At 40.5% G+C, this 25,515-nt stretch overlaps 1 protein-coding gene across 1 annotated transcript in view; it reads right to left on the bottom strand.

The window, feature by feature from the left end:
• The window catches only part of LOC110506192 (DEP domain-containing protein 7), a 34,888-nt gene that overhangs the window by 2,725 nt on the left and 6,648 nt on the right, over positions 1-25,515 (bottom strand). The window contains exons 2-7 of the mRNA XM_090222914.1: positions 19,462-19,920; positions 15,510-15,640; positions 15,187-15,379; positions 13,156-13,376; positions 12,693-12,835; positions 12,360-12,485 (exon numbers count right to left, since the gene is read on the bottom strand). Coding sequence (XP_090079040.1) covers positions 12,360-12,485; positions 12,693-12,835; positions 13,156-13,376; positions 15,187-15,379; positions 15,510-15,640; positions 19,462-19,910 — 1,263 coding nt within the window. The 5' untranslated portion in view covers positions 19,911-19,920. The remainder of the gene's footprint in view (positions 1-12,359; positions 12,486-12,692; positions 12,836-13,155; positions 13,377-15,186; positions 15,380-15,509; positions 15,641-19,461; positions 19,921-25,515) is intronic.

Here is a 25,515-nt window from a genome sequence, read left to right on the forward strand (position 1 = left end):
GACAGTTTGAGTAGTAAACAGTCTTAACAGACAGTTTGAGTAGTAAACAGTCTTAACAGACAGTTTGAGTAGTAAACAGTCTTAACAGACAGTTTGAGTAGTAAACAGTCTATGAACAGACAGTTTGAGTAGTAAACAGTCTATGAACAGACAGTTTGAGTAGTAAACAGTCTATGAACAGACAGTTTGAGTAGTAAACAGTCTATGAACAGACAGTTTGAGTAGTAAACAGTCTATTAACAGACAGTTTGAGTAGTAAACAGTCTTAACAGACAGTTTGAGTAGTAAACAGTCTTAACAGACAGTTTGAGTAGTAAACAGTCTATGAACAGACAGTTTGAGTAGTAAACAGTCTATGAACAGACAGTTTGAGTAGTAAACAGTCTATGAACAGACAGTTTGAGTAGTAAACAGTCTTAACAGACAGTTTGAGTAGTAAACAGTCTTAACAGACAGTTTGAGTAGTAAACATTCTATGAACAGACAGTTTGAGTAGTAAACAGTCTATGAACAGACAGTTTGAGTAATAAACAGTCTATTAACAGACAGTTTGAGTAGTAAACAGTCTATGAACAGACAGTTTGAGTAGTAAACAGTCTTAACAGACAGTTTGAGTAATAAACAGTCTATTAACAGACAGTTTGAGTAGTAAACAGTCTTAACAGACAGTTTGAGTAGTAAACAGTCTATGAACAGACAGTTTGAGTAGTAAACAGTCTATTAACAGACAGTTTGAGTAGTAAACAGTCTTAACAGACAGTTTGAGTAGTAAACAGTCTATTAACAGACAGTTTGAGTAGTAAACAGTCTATTAACAGACAGTTTGAGTAGTAAACAGTCTATTAACAGACAGTTTGAGTAATAAACAGTCTATTAACAGACAGTTTGAGTAGTAAACAGTCTATGAACAGACAGTTTGAGTAGTAAACAGTCTATTAACAGACAGTTTGAGTAGTAAACAGTCTATGAACAGACAGTTTGAGTAGTAAACAGTCTTAACAGACAGTTTGAGAGGTAAACAGTCTATGAACAGACAGTTTGAGTAGTAAACAGTCTTAACAGACAGTTTGAGTAGTAAACAGTCTATTAACAGACAGTTTGAGTAGTAAACAGTCTATTAACAGACAGTTTGAGTAGTAAACAGTCTATTAACAGACAGTTTGAGTAGTAAACAGTCTATTAACAGACAGTTTGAGTAGTAAACAGTCTATTAACAGACAGTTTGAGTAGTAAACAGTCTATGAACAGACAGTTTGAGTAGTAAACAGTCTATGAACAGACAGTTTGAGTAGTAAACAGTCTATGAACAGACAGTTTGAGTAGTAAACAGTCTATTAACAGACAGTTTGAGTAGTAAACAGTCTTAACAGACAGTTTGAGTAGTAAACAGTCTTAACAGACAGTTTGAGTAGTAAACAGTCTATTAACAGACAGTTTGAGTAGTAAACAGTCTTAACAGACAGTTTGAGTAGTAAACAGTCTATTAACAGACAGTTTGAGTAGTAAACAGTCTATGAACAGACAGTTTGAGTAGTAAACAGTCTACGAACAGACAGTTTGAGTAGTAAACAGTCTATTAACAGACAGTTTGAGTAGTAAACAGTCTATGAACAGACAGTTTGAGTAGTAAACAGTCTATTAACAGACAGTTTGAGTAGTAAACAGTCTTAACAGACAGTTTGAGTAGTAAACAGTCTATTAACAGACAGTTTGAGTAGTAAACAGTCTATGAACAGACAGTTTGAGTAGTAAACAGTCTACGAACAGACAGTTTGAGTAGTAAACAGTCTATGAACAGACAGTTTGAGTAGTAAACAGTCTTAACAGACAGTTTGAGTAGTAAACAGTCTATTAACAGACAGTTTGAGTAGTAAACAGTCTATGAACAGACAGTTTGAGTAGTAAACAGTCTACGAACAGACAGTTTGAGTAGTAAACAGTCTATTAACAGACAGTTTGAGTAGTAAACAGTCTTAACAGACAGTTTGAGTAGTAAACAGTCTATGAACAGACAGTTTGAGTAGTAAACAGTCTATTAACAGACAGTTTGAGTAGTAAACAGTCTATTAACAGACAGTTTGAGTAATAAACAGTCTATGAACAGACAGTTTGAGTAGTAAACAGTCTATGAACAGACAGTTTGAGTAGTAAACAGTCTATTAACAGACAGTTTGAGTAGTAAACAGTCTTAACAGACAGTTTGAGTAGTAAACAGTCTTAACAGACAGTTTGAGTAGTAAACAGTCTTAACAGACAGTTTGAGTAGTAAACAGTCTATGAACAGACAGTTTGAGTAGTAAACAGTCTATGAACAGACAGTTTGAGTAGTAAACAGTCTATGAACAGACAGTTTGAGTAGTAAACAGTCTATGAACAGACAGTTTGAGTAGTAAACAGTCTATTAACAGACAGTTTGAGTAGTAAACAGTCTTAACAGACAGTTTGAGTAGTAAACAGTCTATGAACAGACAGTTTGAGTAGTAAACAGTCTATGAACAGACAGTTTGAGTAGTAAACAGTCTATGAACAGACAGTTTGAGTAGTAAACAGTCTTAACAGACAGTTTGAGTAGTAAACAGTCTTAACAGACAGTTTGAGTAGTAAACATTCTATGAACAGACAGTTTGAGTAGTAAACAGTCTATTAACAGACAGTTTGAGTAGTAAACAGTCTATGAACAGACAGTTTGAGTAATAAACAGTCTATTAACAGACAGTTTGAGTAGTAAACAGTCTATGAACAGACAGTTTGAGTAGTAAACAGTCTTAACAGACAGTTTGAGTAATAAACAGTCTATTAACAGACAGTTTGAGTAGTAAACAGTCTTAACAGACAGTTTGAGTAGTAAACAGTCTATGAACAGACAGTTTGAGTAGTAAACAGTCTATTAACAGACAGTTTGAGTAGTAAACAGTCTTAACAGACAGTTTGAGTAGTAAACAGTCTATGAACAGACAGTTTGAGTAGTAAACAGTCTATGAACAGACAGTTTGAGTAGTAAACAGTCTATTAACAGACAGTTTGAGTAGTAAACAGTCTATTAACAGACAGTTTGAGTAGTAAACAGTCTATTAACAGACAGTTTGAGTAGTAAACAGTCTATTAACAGACAGTTTGAGTAGTAAACAGTCTATGAACAGACAGTTTGAGTAGTAAACAGTCTATGAACAGACAGTTTGAGTAGTAAACAGTCTATGAACAGACAGTTTGAGTAGTAAACAGTCTATGAACAGACAGTTTGAGTAGTAAACAGTCTATTAACAGACAGTTTGAGTAGTAAACAGTCTTAACAGACAGTTTGAGTAGTAAACAGTCTTAACAGACAGTTTGAGTAGTAAACAGTCTATTAACAGACAGTTTGAGTAGTAAACAGTCTTAACAGACAGTTTGAGTAGTAAACAGTCTATGAACAGACAGTTTGAGTAATAAACAGTCTTAACAGACAGTTTGAGTAGTAAACAGTCTATGAACAGACAGTTTGAGTAGTAAACAGTCTATTAACAGACAGTTTGAGTAGTAAACAGTCTATGAACAGACAGTTTGAGTAGTAAACAGTCTACGAACAGACAGTTTGAGTAGTAAACAGTCTATTAACAGACAGTTTGAGTAGTAAACAGTCTATGAACAGACAGTTTGAGTAGTAAACAGTCTATTAACAGACAGTTTGAGTAGTAAACAGTCTTAACAGACAGTTTGAGTAGTAAACAGTCTATTAACAGACAGTTTGAGTAGTAAACAGTCTATGAACAGACAGTTTGAGTAGTAAACAGTCTACGAACAGACAGTTTGAGTAGTAAACAGTCTATGAACAGACAGTTTGAGTAATAAACAGTCTATGAACAGACAGTTTGAGTAGTAAACAGTCTTAACAGACAGTTTGAGTAGTAAACAGTCTATGAACAGACAGTTTGAGTAGTAAACAGTCTATTAACAGACAGTTTGAGTAGTAAACAGTCTATTAACAGACAGTTTGAGTAATAAACAGTCTATGAACAGACAGTTTGAGTAGTAAACAGTCTTAACAGACAGTTTGAGTAGTAAACAGTCTTAACAGACAGTTTGAGTAGTAAACAGTCTATGAACAGACAGTTTGAGTAGTAAACAGTCTATGAACAGACAGTTTGAGTAATAAACAGTCTATGAACAGACAGTTTGAGTAGTAAACAGTCTATGAACAGACAGTTTGAGTAGAAAACAGTCTATTAACAGACAGTTTGAGTAGTAAACAGTCTTAACAGACAGTTTGAGTAGTAAACAGTCTTAACAGACAGTTTGAGTAGTAAACAGTCTTAACAGACAGTTTGAGTAGTAAACAGTCTATGAACAGACAGTTTGAGTAGTAAACAGTCTATGAACAGACAGTTTGAGTAGTAAACAGTCTATGAACAGACAGTTTGAGTAGTAAACAGTCTATGAACAGACAGTTTGAGTAGTAAACAGTCTATTAACAGACAGTTTGAGTAGTAAACAGTCTTAACAGACAGTTTGAGTAGTAAACAGTCTTAACAGACAGTTTGAGTAGTAAACAGTCTATGAACAGACAGTTTGAGTAGTAAACAGTCTATGAACAGACAGTTTGAGTAGTAAACAGTCTATGAACAGACAGTTTGAGTAGTAAACAGTCTTAACAGACAGTTTGAGTAGTAAACAGTCTTAACAGACAGTTTGAGTAGTAAACATTCTATGAACAGACAGTTTGAGTAGTAAACAGTCTATGAACAGACAGTTTGAGTAGTAAACAGTCTTAACAGACAGTTTGAGTAGTAAACAGTCTTAACAGACAGTTTGAGTAGTAAACATTCTATGAACAGACAGTTTGAGTAGTAAACAGTCTATTAACAGACAGTTTGAGTAGTAAACAGTCTTAACAGACAGTTTGAGTAGTAAACAGTCTTAACAGACAGTTTGAGTAATAAACAGTCTATTAACAGACAGTTTGAGTAGTAAACAGTCTTAACAGACAGTTTGAGTAGTAAACAGTCTATGAACAGACAGTTTGAGTAGTAAACAGTCTATGAACAGACAGTTTGAGTAATAAACAGTCTATTAACAGACAGTTTGAGTAGTAAACAGTCTATGAACAGACAGTTTGAGTAGTAAACAGTCTTAACAGACAGTTTGAGTAATAAACAGTCTATTAACAGACAGTTTGAGTAGTAAACAGTCTTAACAGACAGTTTGAGTAGTAAACAGTCTATGAACAGACAGTTTGAGTAGTAAACAGTCTATTAACAGACAGTTTGAGTAGTAAACAGTCTTAACAGACAGTTTGAGTAGTAAACAGTCTATGAACAGACAGTTTGAGTAGTAAACAGTCTATGAACAGACAGTTTGAGTAGTAAACAGTCTATTAACAGACAGTTTGAGTAGTAAACAGTCTTAACAGACAGTTTGAGTAGTAAACAGTCTATGAACAGACAGTTTGAGTAATAAACAGTCTATGAACAGACAGTTTGAGTAGTAAACAGTCTATTAACAGACAGTTTGAGTAGTAAACAGTCTATGAACAGACAGTTTGAGTAGTAAACAGTCTATGAACAGACAGTTTGAGTAGTAAACAGTCTATTAACAGACAGTTTGAGTAGTAAACAGTCTATTAACAGACAGTTTGAGTAATAAACAGTCTATGAACAGACAGTTTGAGTAGTAAACAGTCTATGAACAGACAGTTTGAGTAGTAAACAGTCTATTAACAGACAGTTTGAGTAGTAAACAGTCTTAACAGACAGTTTGAGTAGTAAACAGTCTATTAACAGACAGTTTGAGTAGTAAACAGTCTATGAACAGACAGTTTGAGTAGTAAACAGTCTATTAACAGACAGTTTGAGTAGTAAACAGTCTATTAACAGACAGTTTGAGTAGTAAACAGTCTATGAACAGACAGTTTGAGTAGTAAACAGTCTATTAACAGACAGTTTGAGTAGTAAACAGTCTATGAACAGCCAGTTTGAGTAGTTAACAGTCTATGAACAGACAGTTTGAGTAGTAAACAGTCTATTAACAGACAGTTTGAGTAGTAAACAGTCTTAACAGACAGTTTGAGTAGTAAACAGTCTATTAACAGACAGTTTGAGTAGTAAACAGTCTTAACAGACAGTTTGAGTAGTAAACAGTCTATTAACAGACAGTTTGAGTAGTAAACAGTCTATTAACAGACAGTTTGAGTAGTAAACAGTCTATGAACAGACAGTTTGAGTAGTAAACAGTCTATTAACAGACAGTTTGAGTAGTAAACAGTCTATTAACAGACAGTTTGAGTAGTAAACAGTCTATTAACAGACAGTTTGAGTAGTAAACAGTCTATGAACAGACAGTTTGAGTAGTAAACAGTCTATTAACAGACAGTTTGAGTAGTAAACAGTCTTAACAGACAGTTTGAGTAGTAAACAGTCTTAACAGACAGTTTGAGTAGTAAACAGTCTTAACAGACAGTTTGAGTAGTAAACAGTCTATGAACAGACAGTTTGAGTAGTAAACAGTCTATGAACAGACAGTTTGAGTAGTAAACAGTCTATGAACAGACAGTTTGAGTAGTAAACAGTCTATGAACAGACAGTTTGAGTAGTAAACAGTCTATTAACAGACAGTTTGAGTAGTAAACAGTCTTAACAGACAGTTTGAGTAGTAAACAGTCTTAACAGACAGTTTGAGTAGTAAACAGTCTATTAACAGACAGTTTGAGTAGTAAACAGTCTTAACAGACAGTTTGAGTAGTAAACAGTCTATTAACAGACAGTTTGAGTAGTAAACAGTCTATGAACAGACAGTTTGAGTAGTAAACAGTCTACGAACAGACAGTTTGAGTAGTAAACAGTCTATTAACAGACAGTTTGAGTAGTAAACAGTCTATGAACAGACAGTTTGAGTAGTAAACAGTCTATTAACAGACAGTTTGAGTAGTAAACAGTCTTAACAGACAGTTTGAGTAGTAAACAGTCTATTAACAGACAGTTTGAGTAGTAAACAGTCTATGAACAGACAGTTTGAGTAGTAAACAGTCTACGAACAGACAGTTTGAGTAGTAAACAGTCTATGAACAGACAGTTTGAGTAATAAACAGTCTATGAACAGACAGTTTGAGTAGTAAACAGTCTTAACAGACAGTTTGAGTAGTAAACAGTCTATGAACAGACAGTTTGAGTAGTAAACAGTCTATTAACAGACAGTTTGAGTAGTAAACAGTCTATTAACAGACAGTTTGAGTAATAAACAGTCTATGAACAGACAGTTTGAGTAGTAAACAGTCTATGAACAGACAGTTTGAGTAGTAAACAGTCTATTAACAGACAGTTTGAGTAGTAAACAGTCTTAACAGACAGTTTGAGTAGTAAACAGTCTTAACAGACAGTTTGAGTAGTAAACAGTCTTAACAGACAGTTTGAGTAGTAAACAGTCTATGAACAGACAGTTTGAGTAGTAAACAGTCTATGAACAGACAGTTTGAGTAGTAAACAGTCTATGAACAGACAGTTTGAGTAGTAAACAGTCTATGAACAGACAGTTTGAGTAGTAAACAGTCTATTAACAGACAGTTTGAGTAGTAAACAGTCTTAACAGACAGTTTGAGTAGTAAACAGTCTTAACAGACAGTTTGAGTAGTAAACAGTCTATGAACAGACAGTTTGAGTAGTAAACAGTCTATGAACAGACAGTTTGAGTAGTAAACAGTCTATGAACAGACAGTTTGAGTAGTAAACAGTCTTAACAGACAGTTTGAGTAGTAAACATTCTATGAACAGACAGTTTGAGTAGTAAACAGTCTATGAACAGACAGTTTGAGTAATAAACAGTCTATTAACAGACAGTTTGAGTAGTAAACAGTCTATGAACAGACAGTTTGAGTAGTAAACAGTCTTAACAGACAGTTTGAGTAATAAACAGTCTATTAACAGACAGTTTGAGTAGTAAACAGTCTTAACAGACAGTTTGAGTAGTAAACAGTCTATGAACAGACAGTTTGAGTAGTAAACAGTCTATTAACAGACAGTTTGAGTAGTAAACAGTCTTAACAGACAGTTTGAGTAGTAAACAGTCTATGAACAGACAGTTTGAGTAATAAACAGTCTATGAACAGACAGTTTGAGTAGTAAACAGTCTATTAACAGACAGTTTGAGTAGTAAACAGTCTATGAACAGACAGTTTGAGTAGTAAACAGTCTATGAACAGACAGTTTGAGTAGTAAACAGTCTATTAACAGACAGTTTGAGTAGTAAACAGTCTATTAACAGACAGTTTGAGTAATAAACAGTCTATGAACAGACAGTTTGAGTAGTAAACAGTCTATGAACAGACAGTTTGAGTAGTAAACAGTCTATTAACAGACAGTTGGAGTAGTAAACAGTCTTAACAGACAGTTTGAGTAGTAAACAGTCTATTAACAGACAGTTTGAGTAGTAAACAGTCTATGAACAGACAGTTTGAGTAGTAAACAGTCTATTAACAGACAGTTTGAGTAGTAAACAGTCTATTAACAGACAGTTTGAGTAGTAAACAGTCTATGAACAGACAGTTTGAGTAGTAAACAGTCTATGAACAGCCAGTTTGAGTAGTTAACAGTCTATGAACAGACAGTTTGAGTAGTAAACAGTCTATTAACAGACAGTTTGAGTAGTAAACAGTCTTAACAGACAGTTTGAGTAGTAAACAGTCTATTAACAGACAGTTTGAGTAGTAAACAGTCTTAACAGACAGTTTGAGTAGTAAACAGTCTATTAACAGACAGTTTGAGTAGTAAACAGTCTATTAACAGACAGTTTGAGTAGTAAACAGTCTATGAACAGACAGTTTGAGTAGTAAACAGTCTATTAACAGACAGTTTGAGTAGTAAACAGTCTTAACAGACAGTTTGAGTAGTAAACAGTCTTAACAGACAGTTTGAGTAGTAAACAGTCTTAACAGACAGTTTGAGTAGTAAACAGTCTATGAACAGACAGTTTGAGTAGTAAACAGTCTATGAACAGACAGTTTGAGTAGTAAACAGTCTATGAACAGACAGTTTGAGTAGTAAACAGTCTATGAACAGACAGTTTGAGTAGTAAACAGTCTATTAACAGACAGTTTGAGTAGTAAACAGTCTTAACAGACAGTTTGAGTAGTAAACAGTCTTAACAGACAGTTTGAGTAGTAAACAGTCTATGAACAGACAGTTTGAGTAGTAAACAGTCTATTAACAGACAGTTTGAGTAGTAAACAGTCTATGAACAGACAGTTTGAGTAGTAAACAGTCTTAACAGACAGTTTGAGTAGTAAACAGTCTTAACAGACAGTTTGAGTAGTAAACATTCTATGAACAGACAGTTTGAGTAGTAAACAGTCTATGAACAGACAGTTTGAGTAACAAACAGTCTATTAACAGACAGTTTGAGTAGTAAACAGTCTATGAACAGACAGTTTGAGTAGTAAACAGTCTTAACAGACAGTTTGAGTAATAAACAGTCTATTAACAGACAGTTTGAGTAGTAAACAGTCTTAACAGACAGTTTGAGTAGTAAACAGTCTATGAACAGACAGTTTGAGTAGTAAACAGTCTATTAACAGACAGTTTGAGTAGTAAACAGTCTTAACAGACAGTTTGAGTAGTAAACAGTCTATGAACAGACAGTTTGAGTAATAAACAGTCTATGAACAGACAGTTTGAGTAGTAAACAGTCTATTAACAGACAGTTTGAGTAGTAAACAGTCTATGAACAGACAGTTTGAGTAGTAAACAGTCTATGAACAGACAGTTTGAGTAGTAAACAGTCTATTAACAGACAGTTTGAGTAGTAAACAGTCTATTAACAGACAGTTTGAGTAATAAACAGTCTATGAACAGACAGTTTGAGTAGTAAACAGTCTATGAACAGACAGTTTGAGTAGTAAACAGTCTATTAACAGACAGTTTGAGTAGTAAACAGTCTTAACAGACAGTTTGAGTAGTAAACAGTCTATTAACAGACAGTTTGAGTAGTAAACAGTCTATGAACAGACAGTTTGAGTAGTAAACAGTCTATTAACAGACAGTTTGAGTAGTAAACAGTCTATTAACAGACAGTTTGAGTAGTAAACAGTCTATGAACAGACAGTTTGAGTAGTAAACAGTCTATGAACAGACAGTTTGAGTAGTTAACAGTCTATGAACAGACAGTTTGAGTAGTAAACAGTCTATTAACAGACAGTTTGAGTAGTAAACAGTCTTAACAGACAGTTTGAGTAGTAAACAGTCTTAACAGACAGTTTGAGTAGTAAACAGTCTATGAACAGACAGTTTGAGTAATAAACAGTCTATGAACAGACAGTTTGAGTAGTAAACAGTCTATTAACAGACAGTTTGAGTAGTAAACAGTCTATGAACAGACAGTTTGAGTAGTAAACAGTCTATGAACAGACAGTTTGAGTAGTAAACAGTCTATTAACAGACAGTTTGAGTAGTAAACAGTCTATTAACAGACAGTTTGAGTAATAAACAGTCTATGAACAGACAGTTTGAGTAGTAAACAGTCTATGAACAGACAGTTTGAGTAGTAAACAGTCTATTAACAGACAGTTTGAGTAGTAAACAGTCTTAACAGACAGTTTGAGTAGTAAACAGTCTATTAACAGACAGTTTGAGTAGTAAACAGTCTATGAACAGACAGTTTGAGTAGTAAACAGTCTATTAACAGACAGTTTGAGTAGTAAACAGTCTTAACAGACAGTTTGAGTAGTAAACAGTCTATTAACAGACAGTTTGAGTAGTAAACAGTCTTAACAGACAGTTTGAGTAGTAAACAGTCTATTAACAGACAGTTTGAGTAATAAACAGTCTTAACAGACAGTTTGAGAGGTAAACAGTCTATTAACAGACAGTTTGAGTAGTAAACAGTCTATGAACAGACAGTTTGAGTAGTAAACAGTCTTAACAGACAGTTTGAGTAGTAAACAGTCTATGAACAGACAGTTTGAGTAGTAAACAGTCTATTAACAGACAGTTTGAGTAATAAACAGTCTATTAACAGACAGTTTGAGTAGTAAACAGTCTATTAACAGACAGTTTGAGTAGTAAACAGTCTATTAACAGACAGTTTGAGTAATAAACAGTCTTAACAGTCTATTAACAGACAGTTTGAGTAGTAAACAGTCTTAACAGACAGTTTGAGTAGTAAACATTCTATGAACAGACAGTTTGAGTAGTAAACAGTCTATGAACAGACAGTTTGAGTAGTAAACAGTATTAACAGACAGTTTGAGTAGTAAACAGTCTATGAACAGACAGTTTGAGTAGTTAACAGTCTATGAACAGACAGTTTGAGTAGTTAACAGTCTATGAACAGACAGTTTGAGTAGTAAACAGTCTATGAACAGACAGTTTGAGTAGTAAACAGTCTATGAACAGACAGTTTGAGTAGTAAACATTCTATTAACAGACAGTTTGAGTAGTAAACAGTCTTAACAGACAGTTTGAGTAGTAAACAGTCTATGAACAGACAGTTTGAGTAATAAACAGTCTATGAACAGACAGTTTGAGTAGTAAACATTCTATGAACAGACAGTTTGAGTAATAAACAGTCTATGAACAGACAGTTTGAGTAGTAAACAGTCTATGAACAGACAGTTTGAGTAGTAAACAGTCTATGAACAGACAGTTTGAGTAGTAAACAGTCTATGAACAGACAGTTTGAGTAATAAACAGTCTATGAACAGACAGTTTGAGTAATAAACAGTCTATGAACAGACAGTTTGAGTAGTAAACAGTCTATGAACAGACAGTTTGAGTAGTAAACAGTCTATGAACAGACAGTTTGAGTAATAAACAGTCTATGAACAGACAGTTTGAGTAATAAACAGTCTATGAACAGACAGTTTGAGTAATAAACAGTCTATGAACAGACAGTTTGAGTAGTAAACAGTCTATGAACAGACAGTTTGAGTAATAAACAGTCTATGAACAGACAGTTTGAGTAGTAAACAGTCTATGAACAGACAGTTTGAGTAGTAAACAGTCTATTAACAGACAGTTTGAGTAATAAACAGTCTATTAACAGACAGTTTGAGTAGTAAACAGTCTTAACAGACAGTTTGAGTAGTAAACAGTCTATTAACAGACAGTTTGAGTAGTAAACAGTCTATTAACAGACAGTTTGAGTAGTAAACAGTCTATGAACAGACAGTTTGAGAGGTAAACAGTCTATGAACAGACAGTTTGAGTAGTAAACAGTCTATTACCAGACTGTGTCAACAGTCTCAGCACACTGACCCAGATGTCTTTAGTCTATATAGTTCAGACAAGTGCAAAACATCATATTAATCCCCCACCTACCCACACACACACACACACACACCCACGCCTACCTGTTCACCTATTCACACACAGTCTGATAAAAGATGAGTGCACACACACCTTGAAGACGTCACAGTGGTTTTCCACCATAAACAGCACCAGTAGGTCAACCTTCCCCTTGGCCAGTCTCATGCTGTAGACGATGGCACTAGAGAAAGATCTCTTCACCGCCATCCTGTTCTCTACCTGGAAAACAACACAACGTTCACATCTTCCTACATACAGGATATAGAGAGTGGCTGCTAGATATGAACCTTGACCTCTTGGAGTAGTTTGGAAGACACAAACACACACACAAACAGTCAGGGAGGGCTATAGTAGTATATGCACACACACACACAAACAGTCAGGGAGAGCTATAGCAGTATACACACACCCCCCCCCCCCCCTCACCTCTTTGTGCAGTTTGACCTCCTGTGGTTTGGCAGCGACGGCCATGAATCGCAGCAGTCTGCGTAGCTCCTCTTTACTGCGAGAGTCCTGTAGTTTCAGACACAGCTGTAGGGCCTCCAGAGCCTGCTCCCTCTTCCCATTCACTATGGACACACAGAGAGGACAGGATAGCTGTTACCGTCCCTGACAGGCTGGGAGGAATCACAGGTGTGTGAATTCATGAGAGAGGATCTTAGCCAAACTAGTTGATAAACCCAGGTGTGGCTTCAGGGTCCTCGCTGAGAGTCAGCAGAGAAATCTGAACCCCCCCCTCTCTGTCCCCAGTCATGACGTTTGGGCTTTCACGTACTGGTTTAATCAGCTGAATGAATCCCTTGCATAATACTTGATATTAAAAAGTCTAAACCCATTTAGACAGGGGAAATGCCCTAGACCACATAGACCATGTATATGGCTGTCTTACCCAGTAGTTCAGAGATGCTGGAGTGGATGTCGAAGACGTGGTTGCTGAGTAGTGGAGGGTGCTGTGTCTCTCCGTAGTGCTGGACCAGGATCCCATACACCAGGCTCTTACACTGGCCCTGGTCCTCACCGCAGCGGGGCAGACCCCTGCTCACCTCAACCACCAAGTCATCTGGCAGGAACTCCAGACAGTCCACCGCCGCCGACAACCACTCATCAGCCCTGACAGAGGGAGGGAGGAGATTATAAGTGATGAAGTAAATGAAACTAATCTAAAGAGGAGAGAGAAGAAGAGAGAGAGAGAGATCAGAGAGAGATATCAGAGAGAGATAGTGAGAGAAAGAGCGAGAGATCAGTGAGAGAGAAAGAGATCAGAGAGATCGGAGAGAAAGACAGAAAGAGAGCTAGATCAGAGCGATAGAGAAAGAGAAGAGGGTATTTGGCTTATGTTTATTATCTATTTGACTTGCTTTGGCAATGTAAACATACGTTTCCCATGCCAATAAAGAGAGAGAGGGGAAACGAGAGAGAAAGATCAGAGAGAGACAGACAGGTTTAATCAAGCTGCTCTTGACTGTCAGACAACCACAGCCCAGTGACTGCAGTCAGTTGGCCATTTGTCCCTGAGTGCCCGAGAGCCCTGGGGGCAGCATCAACACAGAGAGAGGCCCTCACTGACACGCACACAAACACCAGCTCCATTACATAACCCTGCCCTGCTGTGACAGAGGCTACGCTAGGCGTCTGGCTGCAACATGTTGAAAGGCTGGACATACAATACACACGCCAACCAAAGCTTAACAAGTCTACCGGCCATACATTTCTGCCAGTCAGATAAATATGTAGACTATGATTCACAGGGAGTGGGAGAGAATGGAGATGTCACTTTATTAGAGACAGGCCTTCTGTGATCAAAATCGTCTGCTTTATGTATAACATGAAAGCTATTGAATGTGCTCAGCCAGCTTTAACTGTAGCTAGTCAGTCAATCAGCCTTATGCCTGTGAATGTCCTTTCACTGTCCTTACCCATGCCTGGAACAAACAATTACATGGAAGAGGGTGGGGGGGATGAGGAAGGAAAGAGAGACGGAGAGAAGTACTAGAAATAGGACTAGTAGTAGTAGTAGTAGTAGTACTAATATTAGTAGCAGTAGTAGTAGTAGCAGGACTAATATTAGTAGTAGTAATAGTAGTAGTAGTAGTAGGACTAATATTAGTAGTAGTAATAGTAGTAGTAGTAGTAGTAGTAGTAGTAGTAGGACTAATATTAGTAGTAGTAATAGTAGTAGTAGTAGTAGTAGCAGCAGTAGTAGGACTAATATTATTAGTAGTAATAGTAGTAGTAGTAGTAGGACTAATATTAGTAGTAGTAGGACTAGTAGTAGTAGGACTATTAGTAGGCCTAGTAGTAGTAGGACTAGTAGTAGTAGTAGTAGGACTAGTAGTAGTAGGACTAGTAGGATGAGTAGTAGTAGGACTAGTAGGACTAGTAGTAGTAGGAGAAGTAGTAGTAGGACTAGTAGTAGTAGTAGTAGGACTAGTACTAGTAGTAGTAGGACTTGTAGTAGGACTAGTAGTAGTAGTAGTAGGACTAGAAGTAGTAGTAGGACTAGTAGTAGTAGTAGTAGTAGGATGAGTAGTAGTAGTAGTAGGACTAGTAGTAGTAGTAGTAGTAGTAGGATGAGTAGTAGTAGGACTAGTAGGACTAGTAGTAGTAGTAGTAGTAGTAGGATGAGTAGTAGTAGGACTAGTAGTAGTAGGACTAGTAGTAGTAGTAGTAGGACTACTAGTAGTAGTAGGACTAGTAGTAGTAGGACTAGTAGTAGTAGTAGGACTAGTAGTAGTAGTAGGACTAGTAGTAGTAGTAGTAGGACTAGTAGTAGTAGTAGGATGAGTAGTAGTAGGACTAGTAGTAGTAGTAGGACTAGTAGTAGGACTAGTAGGATGAGTAGTAGTAGGACTAGTAGTAGTAGGACTAGTAGTAGTAGTAGTAGGACTACTAGTAGTAGTAGTAGTAGTAGGATACGTACTGTGCTTCGCTGAAGGCCTTCAGGACCTCTCTGTCCAGGTAGCTGGATGTGTAGAGCAGGTCTGGGTCACTGTCCATGCTGTGTAGAGGGGGCCTGGGCCGCTCCTCTCCCTCCAACAGACTCTCCAGAAGGGGGAGCTCTATCAGCTGTAGCAGCCTGAACACCGTCTGCTGGCGCCACACCTCGCCCACCACTGAGGAAAACAGGAAGACAAGTCACTACTAACGGACACTTTACCACACATACACACCACCAAAGTAACAAACACACACTGATAATCATTCAGGGACACATGCCAACATATATTTTCTATGGACACTTACACTCCTGTGAGAGGCCGAGGTTGATCATCTGTGGGGTGATGGTTGAGGTGATGTTGAGGTTCCCCAACACGTCCTCTAGTGATTTGTCTGTTTTGACCGGAGAGTGGCTGTTGGAGTACTGGTCCTCTTTACTGAGGACAACCATATTGAGAGAAATCAGTGGACATGATGGGGGCAATCACAGACCTGTTATTACTGGAACTCAAAGCAGCATTTAGAACATGTTCAATCACAGGTGACCAGAATATGTCTACTTAGTGAAAGATGATTTGATGAAATAGGTGGGAAAACACATTTAGCAAAACAAATACTCTCGACCAATATCCTTCCACGCTCCTCTTTGGCTTTTGATAGAATCAGTCAATTTGACATTTTAAACACTGTACTTGGTGCAATCTTACTTTGCCTCAAGAGTGAGCTTGGTGTGTTTTTATATAAAACTCCTTGGGAGCACAGTTCACCTAAACGTGTGGCTCTGACATTTTATCTATCTATCTATCTATCTATCTCACTCACTCACTCACTAACTCTACTCTACTCTACTCTACTCTACTCTACTCTACTCTACTCTACTCTACTCTACTCTACTCTACTCAATTCAAGGGGCTTTATTGGCATGGGAAACATATGTTAACATTGCCAAAGCAAGTGAAGTAGATAATAAACAAAAGTGAAATAAACAATACAAATGAAGAGTAAACATTACACTCACAGACGTTCCAAAAGAATAAAGACATGATAAATGTCATATTATATATATATATATATATACAGTGTTGTAACGATGTACAAATGGTTAAGGAACAAAAGGGAAAATAAATAATCATAAATATGGGTTGTATTTACAATGGTGTTTGTTCTTCCCTGGTTGACCTTTTCTTGTGGCAACAGGTCACAAATCTTGCTGCTGTGATGGCACACTGTGGTGTTTCACCCAATAGATATGGGAGTTTATCAAAATCAGGTTAGTTTTCAATTTCTTTGTGGATCTATGTAATCTGAAGGAAATATGTGTCTCTAATATGGTCATACATTGGGCAGGAGGTTAGGAAGTGCAGCTCAGTTTCCACCTAATTTTGTGGGCAGTGAGAACATAGCCTGTCTTCCCTTGAGAGCCAGCAAGGCTTTGCTCACTGAGTCTGTACATAGTCAAAGCTTTCCTTAAGTTTGGGTCAGTCACAGTGGACAGGTATTCTGCCACTGTGTACTCTCTGTTTAGGGCCAAATAGCATTCTAGTTTGCTCTGTTTTTTGTTAATTCTTTCCAATGTGTCAAGTAATTATCTTTTTGTTTCCTCATGATTTGGTTGGGTTTAATTGTGTTACTGTCCTGGGGCTCTGTGGGGTGTGTTTGTGTTTGTGAACAGAGCCCCAAGGACCAGCTTTCTTAGGGGACTCTTCTCCAGGTTCATCTCTCTGTAGGTGATGGCTTTGTTTTGGAAGGTTTGGGAATCACTTTCTTTTAGGTGGAAGTTACCTGTGCCGCTGATGTTTAGACCAAGGTATGTATAGTTTGTGTGCTCCAGGGAAACGGTGTCTAGATGGAATATGTATTTGCGGTCCTGGCGACTGGACCTTTTTTAAACTTAAATTTTACCATTATTTTGGTCTTACTGAGATTTACTGTCAGGGCCCAGGTATGACAGAATCTGTGCAGAAGGTCTAGGTGCTGCTGTAGGCCCTCCTTGTTTGGTGACAGAAGCACCAGATCATCAGCAAACAGTAGACATTTGACTTCATATTCTAGTAGGGTGAGGCCGGGTGCTGCAGACTGTTCTAGTGCCCTCGCCAATTCGTTGATATATATGTTGAAGAGGGTGGGGCTTAAGTTGCACCGCTGTCTCACCCCACGGCCCTGTGGGAATAAATGTGTGTGTTTTGCCAATTTTAACCGCACACTTGTTGTTTGTTTACATGGATTTTATAATGTCGTATGTTTTTCCCCCAACACCACTTTCCATCAATTTGTATAGCAGACCCTCATGCCAAATTGAGTCAAAGGCTGTTTTGAAATCAACAAAGCATGAGAAGACTTTGCCTTTGTTTTGGTTTGTTTGTTTGTCAATTAAGGTGGGGGGGTGGGGGGGTGAATACGTGGTCTGTCGTACGATAATTTGGTAAAAAGGCAATTTGACATTTGCTCAGTACATTGTTTTCACTGAGTAAATGTACAAGTATGTTGTTTATAATGCAGAGGATTTTCCCAAGGTTGCTGTTGGAGCATATCCCACGGGAGTTATTGGGGTCAAATTTGTTTCCACTTTTGTGGATTGTGGTGATCAGTCCTTGGTTCCAAATATTGGGGAAGATGCCAGAGCTGAGGATGATGTTAAAGAGTTTAAATATAGCCAATTGGAATTTGTTGTCTGTATATTTTATAATTTCATTGAGAATACCATCAACCCACAGGCCTTTTTGGGTTGGATGGTTTTTATTTTGTCCTGTAGTTCATTCAATGAGTGGGTTCTGGTAGTCTTTAATAGCTGATTCTAAGATTTCTATTTGATCATGTATATGCTTTTGCTCTTTGTTATAGAGCCAACAAGATTGGATAAGTGGTTTACCCATACATCACCATTTTGGATAGATAATTCTTCTTCTTGTTGTTTTTTTAGTGTTTTCCAATTTTCCCAGAAGTGCTTAGTCTATGGATTCTTCAATTACATTGAGCTGATTTCTGACGTGCTGTTCCTCTTTTTCCGTAGTGTTTTCTATTTGAGATTTTTAGATTTGATAAGCTGAGGTCAAATATATTGTGAAGATGTTCTACTGCCAAGTTTACACCTTCACTATTGCAGTGGAACGTTTTGTCCAGGGAGTTGTCCAAAAGGGATTACATTTGTTGTTGCCTAATTGTTTTTTGGTAGGTTTCCAAACTACATTCCTTCCATCTATAGCATTTCTTAATATTACTCAGTTCCTTTGGCTTTGATGCCTCATGATTGACTATTGCTCTGTTCAAGTAGACTGTGATTTTGCTGTGGTCTGATAGGGGTGTCAGTGGGCTGACTGTGAACGCTCTGAGAGACTCTAGGTTGAGGTCAGTGATAAAGTAGTCTACAATACTACTGCCAAGAGATGAGCTATAGGTGTACCTACCATAGGAGTCCCCTCTCTCTAGTCTCTCTCTCGCTCTACCCTGTCTCTCTCTCTACACACACACACGGTCTGCTCTCTCTCTACTCTCTCTCTCCACTCTTTCATCTCAGTGAAACAGATTGGAGGCAGCAGGTTTTCATGGGTACAGTCCTGAGCTGTCACTCAGGACCACTTCACATGGTTAAGGGGAGACCAGAGAGCCACCATGGCCGATGGCCATATCATATGATCATCACACCACTTCAGTTCCCCTTTTGGTCTCAGTGCAGATTTCCGTCCTCTGCACTCTAGTTTCCTTTAGTAAGTTTCATGTAGAATAGCTACTTAATGTTCTAAACTCTTACAGACAGAAGAGAGACACATAGCATCCACAACACAGATTGAAAGCATTGACATCAACTCTTTATGTCTGGACCTCCCAGAATAATGACCAACGGTGCCAAATCTGCAGGCTCTGTGACAAGTTCTCTAAACCCATAATCACTTACAGAGCTCTGAGTCAAACCATACAGTCCCTGTCTCACTGCCTAACAAGGAGCTCTCTAACCAAGTGTCTAGCTGTGTGTTTGGGTAGAGAGAAAAAATACCCGTTCTTTAATACAGAGCCAAAAATCATAGGAATCATGCAAATTAGGTTTACTGGGACATTATCACAATCATCAGCAAGGAGAGCCTTGATTGGTCAACTGAGAAGCACCAATCAGTGAGAGCAAGCACAAGGTCACAGAGGTCATTGGTAAGTTTTGAGATGAAAGCCCTCATAAAAGGAATCCATTGTTAATCCGCTATTTGGGAAGGATTACGAAACATATCAACTCAGCTCAACAAAGCTTTATAAACTCAGCCGACCGTACCGTTTGAGAGGTGGGCTGTAGCTGTTCCGGTGTTTGCTCGGCGAGTCGTATCCACTCTCGATGGTGATGGTGCTCGTCGAGTGCGAGCTGGTCATGGTAGTGGGACTAGACGGAAGAGGAAGCAACCGGTACAGACTACAGCTACTGTCCTCGAAGGTGGCACGCCTCTTCTCCTTATTCCCAAATACGTTGGTGCCCACCGCCTCGAACACCCGCGAATCCATCAGGGCCTGGCAGAGGCGTACGGCCTTGGAGCGAGGCACCTCGGCATCGCCGCAGAACCGTGACTGGATGACATGGGCCAGCACCACGTCCACAGCCTCTGACCCCAGGAAACAGTCATGGTAGGTCTTGAGCTTATGACGGTGGCGCTTGACCTGGATGCGCTGCTGGAGGTTGGCGATGATGCTGCTCCAGATGAAGGTGGCCCGGAACGGCTTACCGGCCATGCCCTGCTCTCTTGGGGGAGGGAATAGGAGGAGGGGGGGTGAGAAAGCATGAAACTCAGTAAATTCAGCACAGATCACAGTGTTCTAAAGTCCACTCTTTAGATCTGAGTAGTATAATTTACAGAGCTCTTCAACAGCTCAACATCTCCTTTACAGAGCTCTTCCAACAGTTCAACATCTCCTTTACAGAGCTCTTCAACAGCTCAACATCTCCTTTACAGAGCTCTTCAACAGCTCAACATCTCATTTACAGAGCTCTTCAACAGCTCAACATCTCCTTTACAGAGCTCTTCAACAGCTCAACATCTCCTTTACAGAGCTCTTCAACAGCTCAACATCTCCTTTACAGAGCTCTTCAACAGCTCAACATCTCCTTTACAGAGCTCTTCAACAGCTCAACATCTCTTTTACAGAGCTCTTCCAACAGTTCAACATCTCCTTTACAGAGCTCTTCAACAGCTCAACATCTCCTTTACATAGCTCTTCCAACAGTTCAACATCTCCTTTACAGAGCTCTTCAACAGCTCAACATCTCCTTTACAGAGCTCTTCAACAGTTCAACATCTCCTTTACAGAGCTCTTCCAACAGTTCAACATCTCCTTTACAGAGCTCTTCCAACAGTTCAACATCTCCTTTACAGAGCTCTTCAACAGCTCAACATCTCCTTTACAGAGCTCTTCAACAGCTCAACATCTCCTTTACAGAGCTCTTCCAACAGTTCAACATCTCTTTTACAGAGCTCTTCAACAGCTCAACATCTCCTTTACAGAGCTCTTCAACAGTCCAACATCTCCTTTTACAGAGCTCTTCAACAGTTCAACATCTCCTTTACAGAGCTCTTCAACAGTTCACCATCTCCTTTACAGAGCTCTTCAACAGTTCAACATCTCCTTTACAGAGCTCTTCAACAGCTCAACATCTCCTTTACAGAGCTCTTCAACAGTTCAACATCTCCTTTACAGAGCTCTTCCAATAGTTCAACATCTCCAAAGTAAAGAACCTTCTAGGCCAAGAACAATAGCACACTCACCAGCCTTGACATTACACTACATAGCACACACACACACACACACACACACACACACACACACACACACACACACACACACACACACACACACACACACACACACACACACACACACACACACACACACACACACACACACTGTAATGCTCTTACATGCCTTGTAATGGCACCATTGGGACTAATGTCCCTCCCCAACCGATCCCCTATAACATACAGACACTCTTCTAACACACACACACACACACACACACAAACAGATGGACACACCGCACCCATCCCTCTTCATCCAACTCTGATACAATGATGAGATTGTCAGCCGCATCTCCAGGGCTATCTCAGCCACAATGATGAGATTGTCAGCTTTTTGTCTCCAGGCTGATCCATCCCAGCATGCTCTTTCCTATCCAGCCACATCAACAGGGTGGGCCGTATCCCACATCACACACACACACACACACACACACACACTGAACGTCATCAGATCGCACCAGTGAGGCTAATCATTTCAAACTCATCAAAAACCTTCTGTAATCTTCACATGCATATATAATTACAGGCAGACACACAGCAACCCACACTTTTACCTCAATACGCTGTGCATCAATGCATGGCTCTACTTCAACTGCTGCACCATAAACCACATTGACCAAGGGCTCTACTTCAACTGATGCCTTATTTATCTGATGTCAGAGGAGAGGGGGGAGAGGGGAGGGGGAGAGGGAGAGGGAGAGGGGGGAGAGGGAGAGGGAGAGAGGAGGGGGGGACGGGGAGAGGGGAGGGGGAGACGGGGAGAGGGGAGGGGGAGAGGGGGAGAGGGGACGGGGAGAGGGGAGGGGGAGACGGGGAGAGCGGGGGGAGAGGAGAGGGGAGGGGGAGAAGGGGGGGGGGGGAGAGGGAGAGTGGGGAGAGGGGAGGGAGAGGGGGAGAGAGGAGGGGGAGAGGAGAGTGGGGAGAGGGGAGGGGGAGAGGAGAGGGGGAGAGGGGGGGGGGGGGGAGGAGAGTGGGGAGAGGGGAGGGGGGAGAGGAGAGGGGGAGGGGAGAGGAGAGTGGGGAGGGGGAGAGGGGAGAGGAGAGGGGGGAGAGGGGCTGGTGAAGTCCTCGTTGAGATGTTGAAGGGAAGGGAAAGGGGCTGGTGAAGTCCTCGTTGAGATGTTGAGGAGAAGGGGCTGGTGAAGTCCTCGTTGAGATGTTGAGGGAAAGGGGCTGGTGAAGTCCTCGTTGAGATGTTGAGGGGAAGGGGAAAGGGGCTGGTGAAGTCCTCGTTGAGATGTTGAGGGAAAGGGGCTGGTGAAGTCCTCGTTGAGATGTTGAGGGAAAGGGGCTGGTGAAGTCCTCGTTGAGATGTTGAGGGAAAGGGGTTGGTGTAGTCCTCATTGAGATGTTAAGGGGAAGGGGAAAGGGGCTGGTGAAGTCCTCGTTGAGATGTTGAGGGAAAGGGGCTGGTGAAGTCCTCGTTGAGATGTTGAGGGGAAGGGGAAAGGGGCTGGTGAAGTTCTCGTTGAAATGTTGAGGGGAAGGGGAAAGGGGCTGGTGAAGTCCTCGTTGAGATGTTGAGGGAAAGGGGCTGGTGAAGTCCTCGTTGAGATGTTGAGGAGAAGGGGCTGGTGATGTCCTCGTTGAGATGTTGAGGGAAAGGGGCTGGTGAAGTCCTCGTTGAGATGTTGAGGGGAAGGGGAAAGGGGCTGGTGAAGTCCTCGTTGAGATGTTGAGGGAAAGGGGCTGGTGAAGTCCTCGTTGAGATGTTGAGGGAAAGGGGCTGGTGAAGTCCTCGTTGAGATGTTGAGGGAAAGGGGCTGGTGTAGTCCTCGTTGAGATGTTAAGGGGAAGGGAAAAGGGGCTGGTGTAGTCCTCGTTGAGATGTTGAGGGAAAGGGGCTGGTGAAGTCCTCGTTGAGATGTTATGGGGAAGGGGAAAGGGGCTGGTGAAGTCCTCATTGAGATGTTGAGGGAAAGGGGCTGGTGAAGTCCTCGTTGAGATGTTGAGGGAAAGGGGCTGGTGAAGTCCTCGTTGAGATGTTGAGGGGAAGGGGAAAGGGGCTGGTGAAGTTCTCGTTGAAATGTTGAGGGGAAGGGGAAAGGGGCTGGTGAAGTCCTCGTTGAGATGTTGAGGGAAAGGGGCTGGTGAAGTCCTCGTTGAGATGTTGAGGGGAAGGGGAAAGGGGCTGGTGAAGTTGTCGTTGAGATGTTGGGGGAAAGGGGCTGGTGAAGTCCTCGTTGAGATGTTGAGGGGAAGGGGAAGGGGAAAGGGGCTGGTGAAGTTGTCGTTGAGATGTTGAGGGGAAGGGGAAAGGGGCTGGTGAAGTCCTCGTTGAGATGTTGAGGGAAAGGGGCTGGTGAAGTCCTCGTTGAGATGTTGAGGGAAAGGGGCTGGTGAAGTCCTCGTTGAGATGTTGAGGGGAAGGGGAAATGGGCTGGTGAAGTTTTCGTTGAGATGTTGAGGGAAAGGGGAAAGGGGCTGGTGAAGTCCTCGTTGAGATGTTGAGGGAAAGGGGCTGGTGAAGTCCTCGTTGAGATGTTGAGGGGAAGGGAAAGGGGCTGGTGAAGTCCTCGTTGAGATGTTGAGGGGAAGGGAAAGGGGCTGGTGAAGTTCTCGTTGAGATGAACAGGAGGCACAGCTTGCCTACCCCACTGCTGTCATTGGTTTTGCTGGGGGTTGTGGAAGGGAAAGGGTGTGTGTGTGTGTGTGGGGGGGGGGGGGTTGTGGAAGGGAAAGGGTGTGTGTGTGGGGGGGGGGGGGGGTTGTGGAAAGGAAAGGGTGTGTGTGTGTGTGGGGGGGGGGTTGTGTTTTTTTTTGTAGGTCTGTGAGAAGCTTTTATTCCTCCCCCAGTGGGAACCATTTAAAGACTGGTAAGCAAATGTTAGTGCAGTCTTCAGGAAGGAGCTGAGAAAAGAACACTGGGGACTGAACCTCTTCAATCACTTCCTCACAGCACCACTACAGACTCACATGACATCACAACCTGATAAAGACCATTATGACCCCAAAACACCCAAAACACACTGTGCCAGACGGCACCAGACGGAGTAGGATAAAGTTGCTCCTAAGATGATCTAACACCAGTTTTACATTTTCACCCTTAATGGTTAAGGTTATGATTTGAGGATGGTAATCTGATTCTAGATCTGTGTCAAAGGGCACCTTCCACCTGGAGCGTAGGTAGCAGGCAGTGAGCAGACATTAACTGTCCTTTCATTGACGTAACAAAACAGGTTCATAAGGAAGAAGGTGTGTGCTGGATGTCTCCTATCTCCATGAACCACAGGTTAATGTGTCCCATTAATGTCAAACACAGTTTCCCTCTTCGGACGGCACTGCGACAACACAATATCCTGTACCGCTTGGAAGGTTTTGCATATTACTGATGTAACCAATGAACTATGTTGTAACAGGCACCGTCCAGTCACTACAGCTGTCTGACAGCCTGCTGATAGCCTGAATAACAGCACAACTCAGGATAAAAAAAACAATACAAAGATCTTAGCCTGACATGACCATCACAGCATGGTAGATAACCTGACATGACCATCACAGCATGGTAGATAACCTGACATGACCATCACAGCATGGTAGATAACCTGACATGACCATCACAGCATGGTAGATAACCTGACATGACCACCACAGCATGGTAGATAACCTGACATGACCATCACAGCATGGTAGATAACCTGACATGACCACCACAGCATGGTAGATAACCTGACATGACCACCACAGCATGGTAGATAACCTGACATGACCATCACAGCATGGTAGATAACCTGACATGACCATCACAGCATGGTAGATAACCTGACATGACCATCACAGCATGGTAGATAACCTGACATGACCATCACAGCATGGTAGATAACCTGACATGACCATCACAGCATGGTAGATAACCTGACATGACCATCACAGCATGGTAGATAACCTGACATGACCATCACAGCATGGTACATAACCTGACATGGCCATCACAGCATGGTACATAACCTGACATGACCATCACAGCATGGTAGATAACCTGACATGACCATCACAGCATGGTAGATAACCTGACATGACCATCACAGCATGGTAGATAACCTGACATGACCATCACAGCATGGTAGATAACCTGACATGACCATCACAGCATGGTAGATAACCTGACATGACCATCACAGCATGGTAGATAACCTGACATGACCATCACAGCATGGTAGATAACCTGACATGACCATCACAGCATGGTAGATAACCTGACATGACCATCACAGCATGGTAGATAACCTGACATGACCATCACAGCATGGTAGATAACCTGACATGACCATCACAGCATGGTAGATAACCTGACATGACCATCACAGCATGGTAGATAACCTGACATGACCATCACAGCATGGTAGATAACCTGACATGACCATCACAGCATGGTAGATAACCTGACATGACCATCACAGCATGGTAGATAACCTGACATGACCATCACAGCATGGTAGATAACCTGACATGACCACCACAGCATGGTAGATAACCTGACATGACCATCACAGCATGGTAGATAACCTGACATGACCACCACAGCATGGTAGATAACCTGACAT

Source organism: Oncorhynchus mykiss, chromosome 26 (genome assembly GCF_057628025.1).
Source record: "Oncorhynchus mykiss isolate SJ-2025 chromosome 26, ASM5762802v1, whole genome shotgun sequence".
NCBI lineage: Eukaryota > Metazoa > Chordata > Actinopteri > Salmoniformes > Salmonidae > Oncorhynchus > Oncorhynchus mykiss.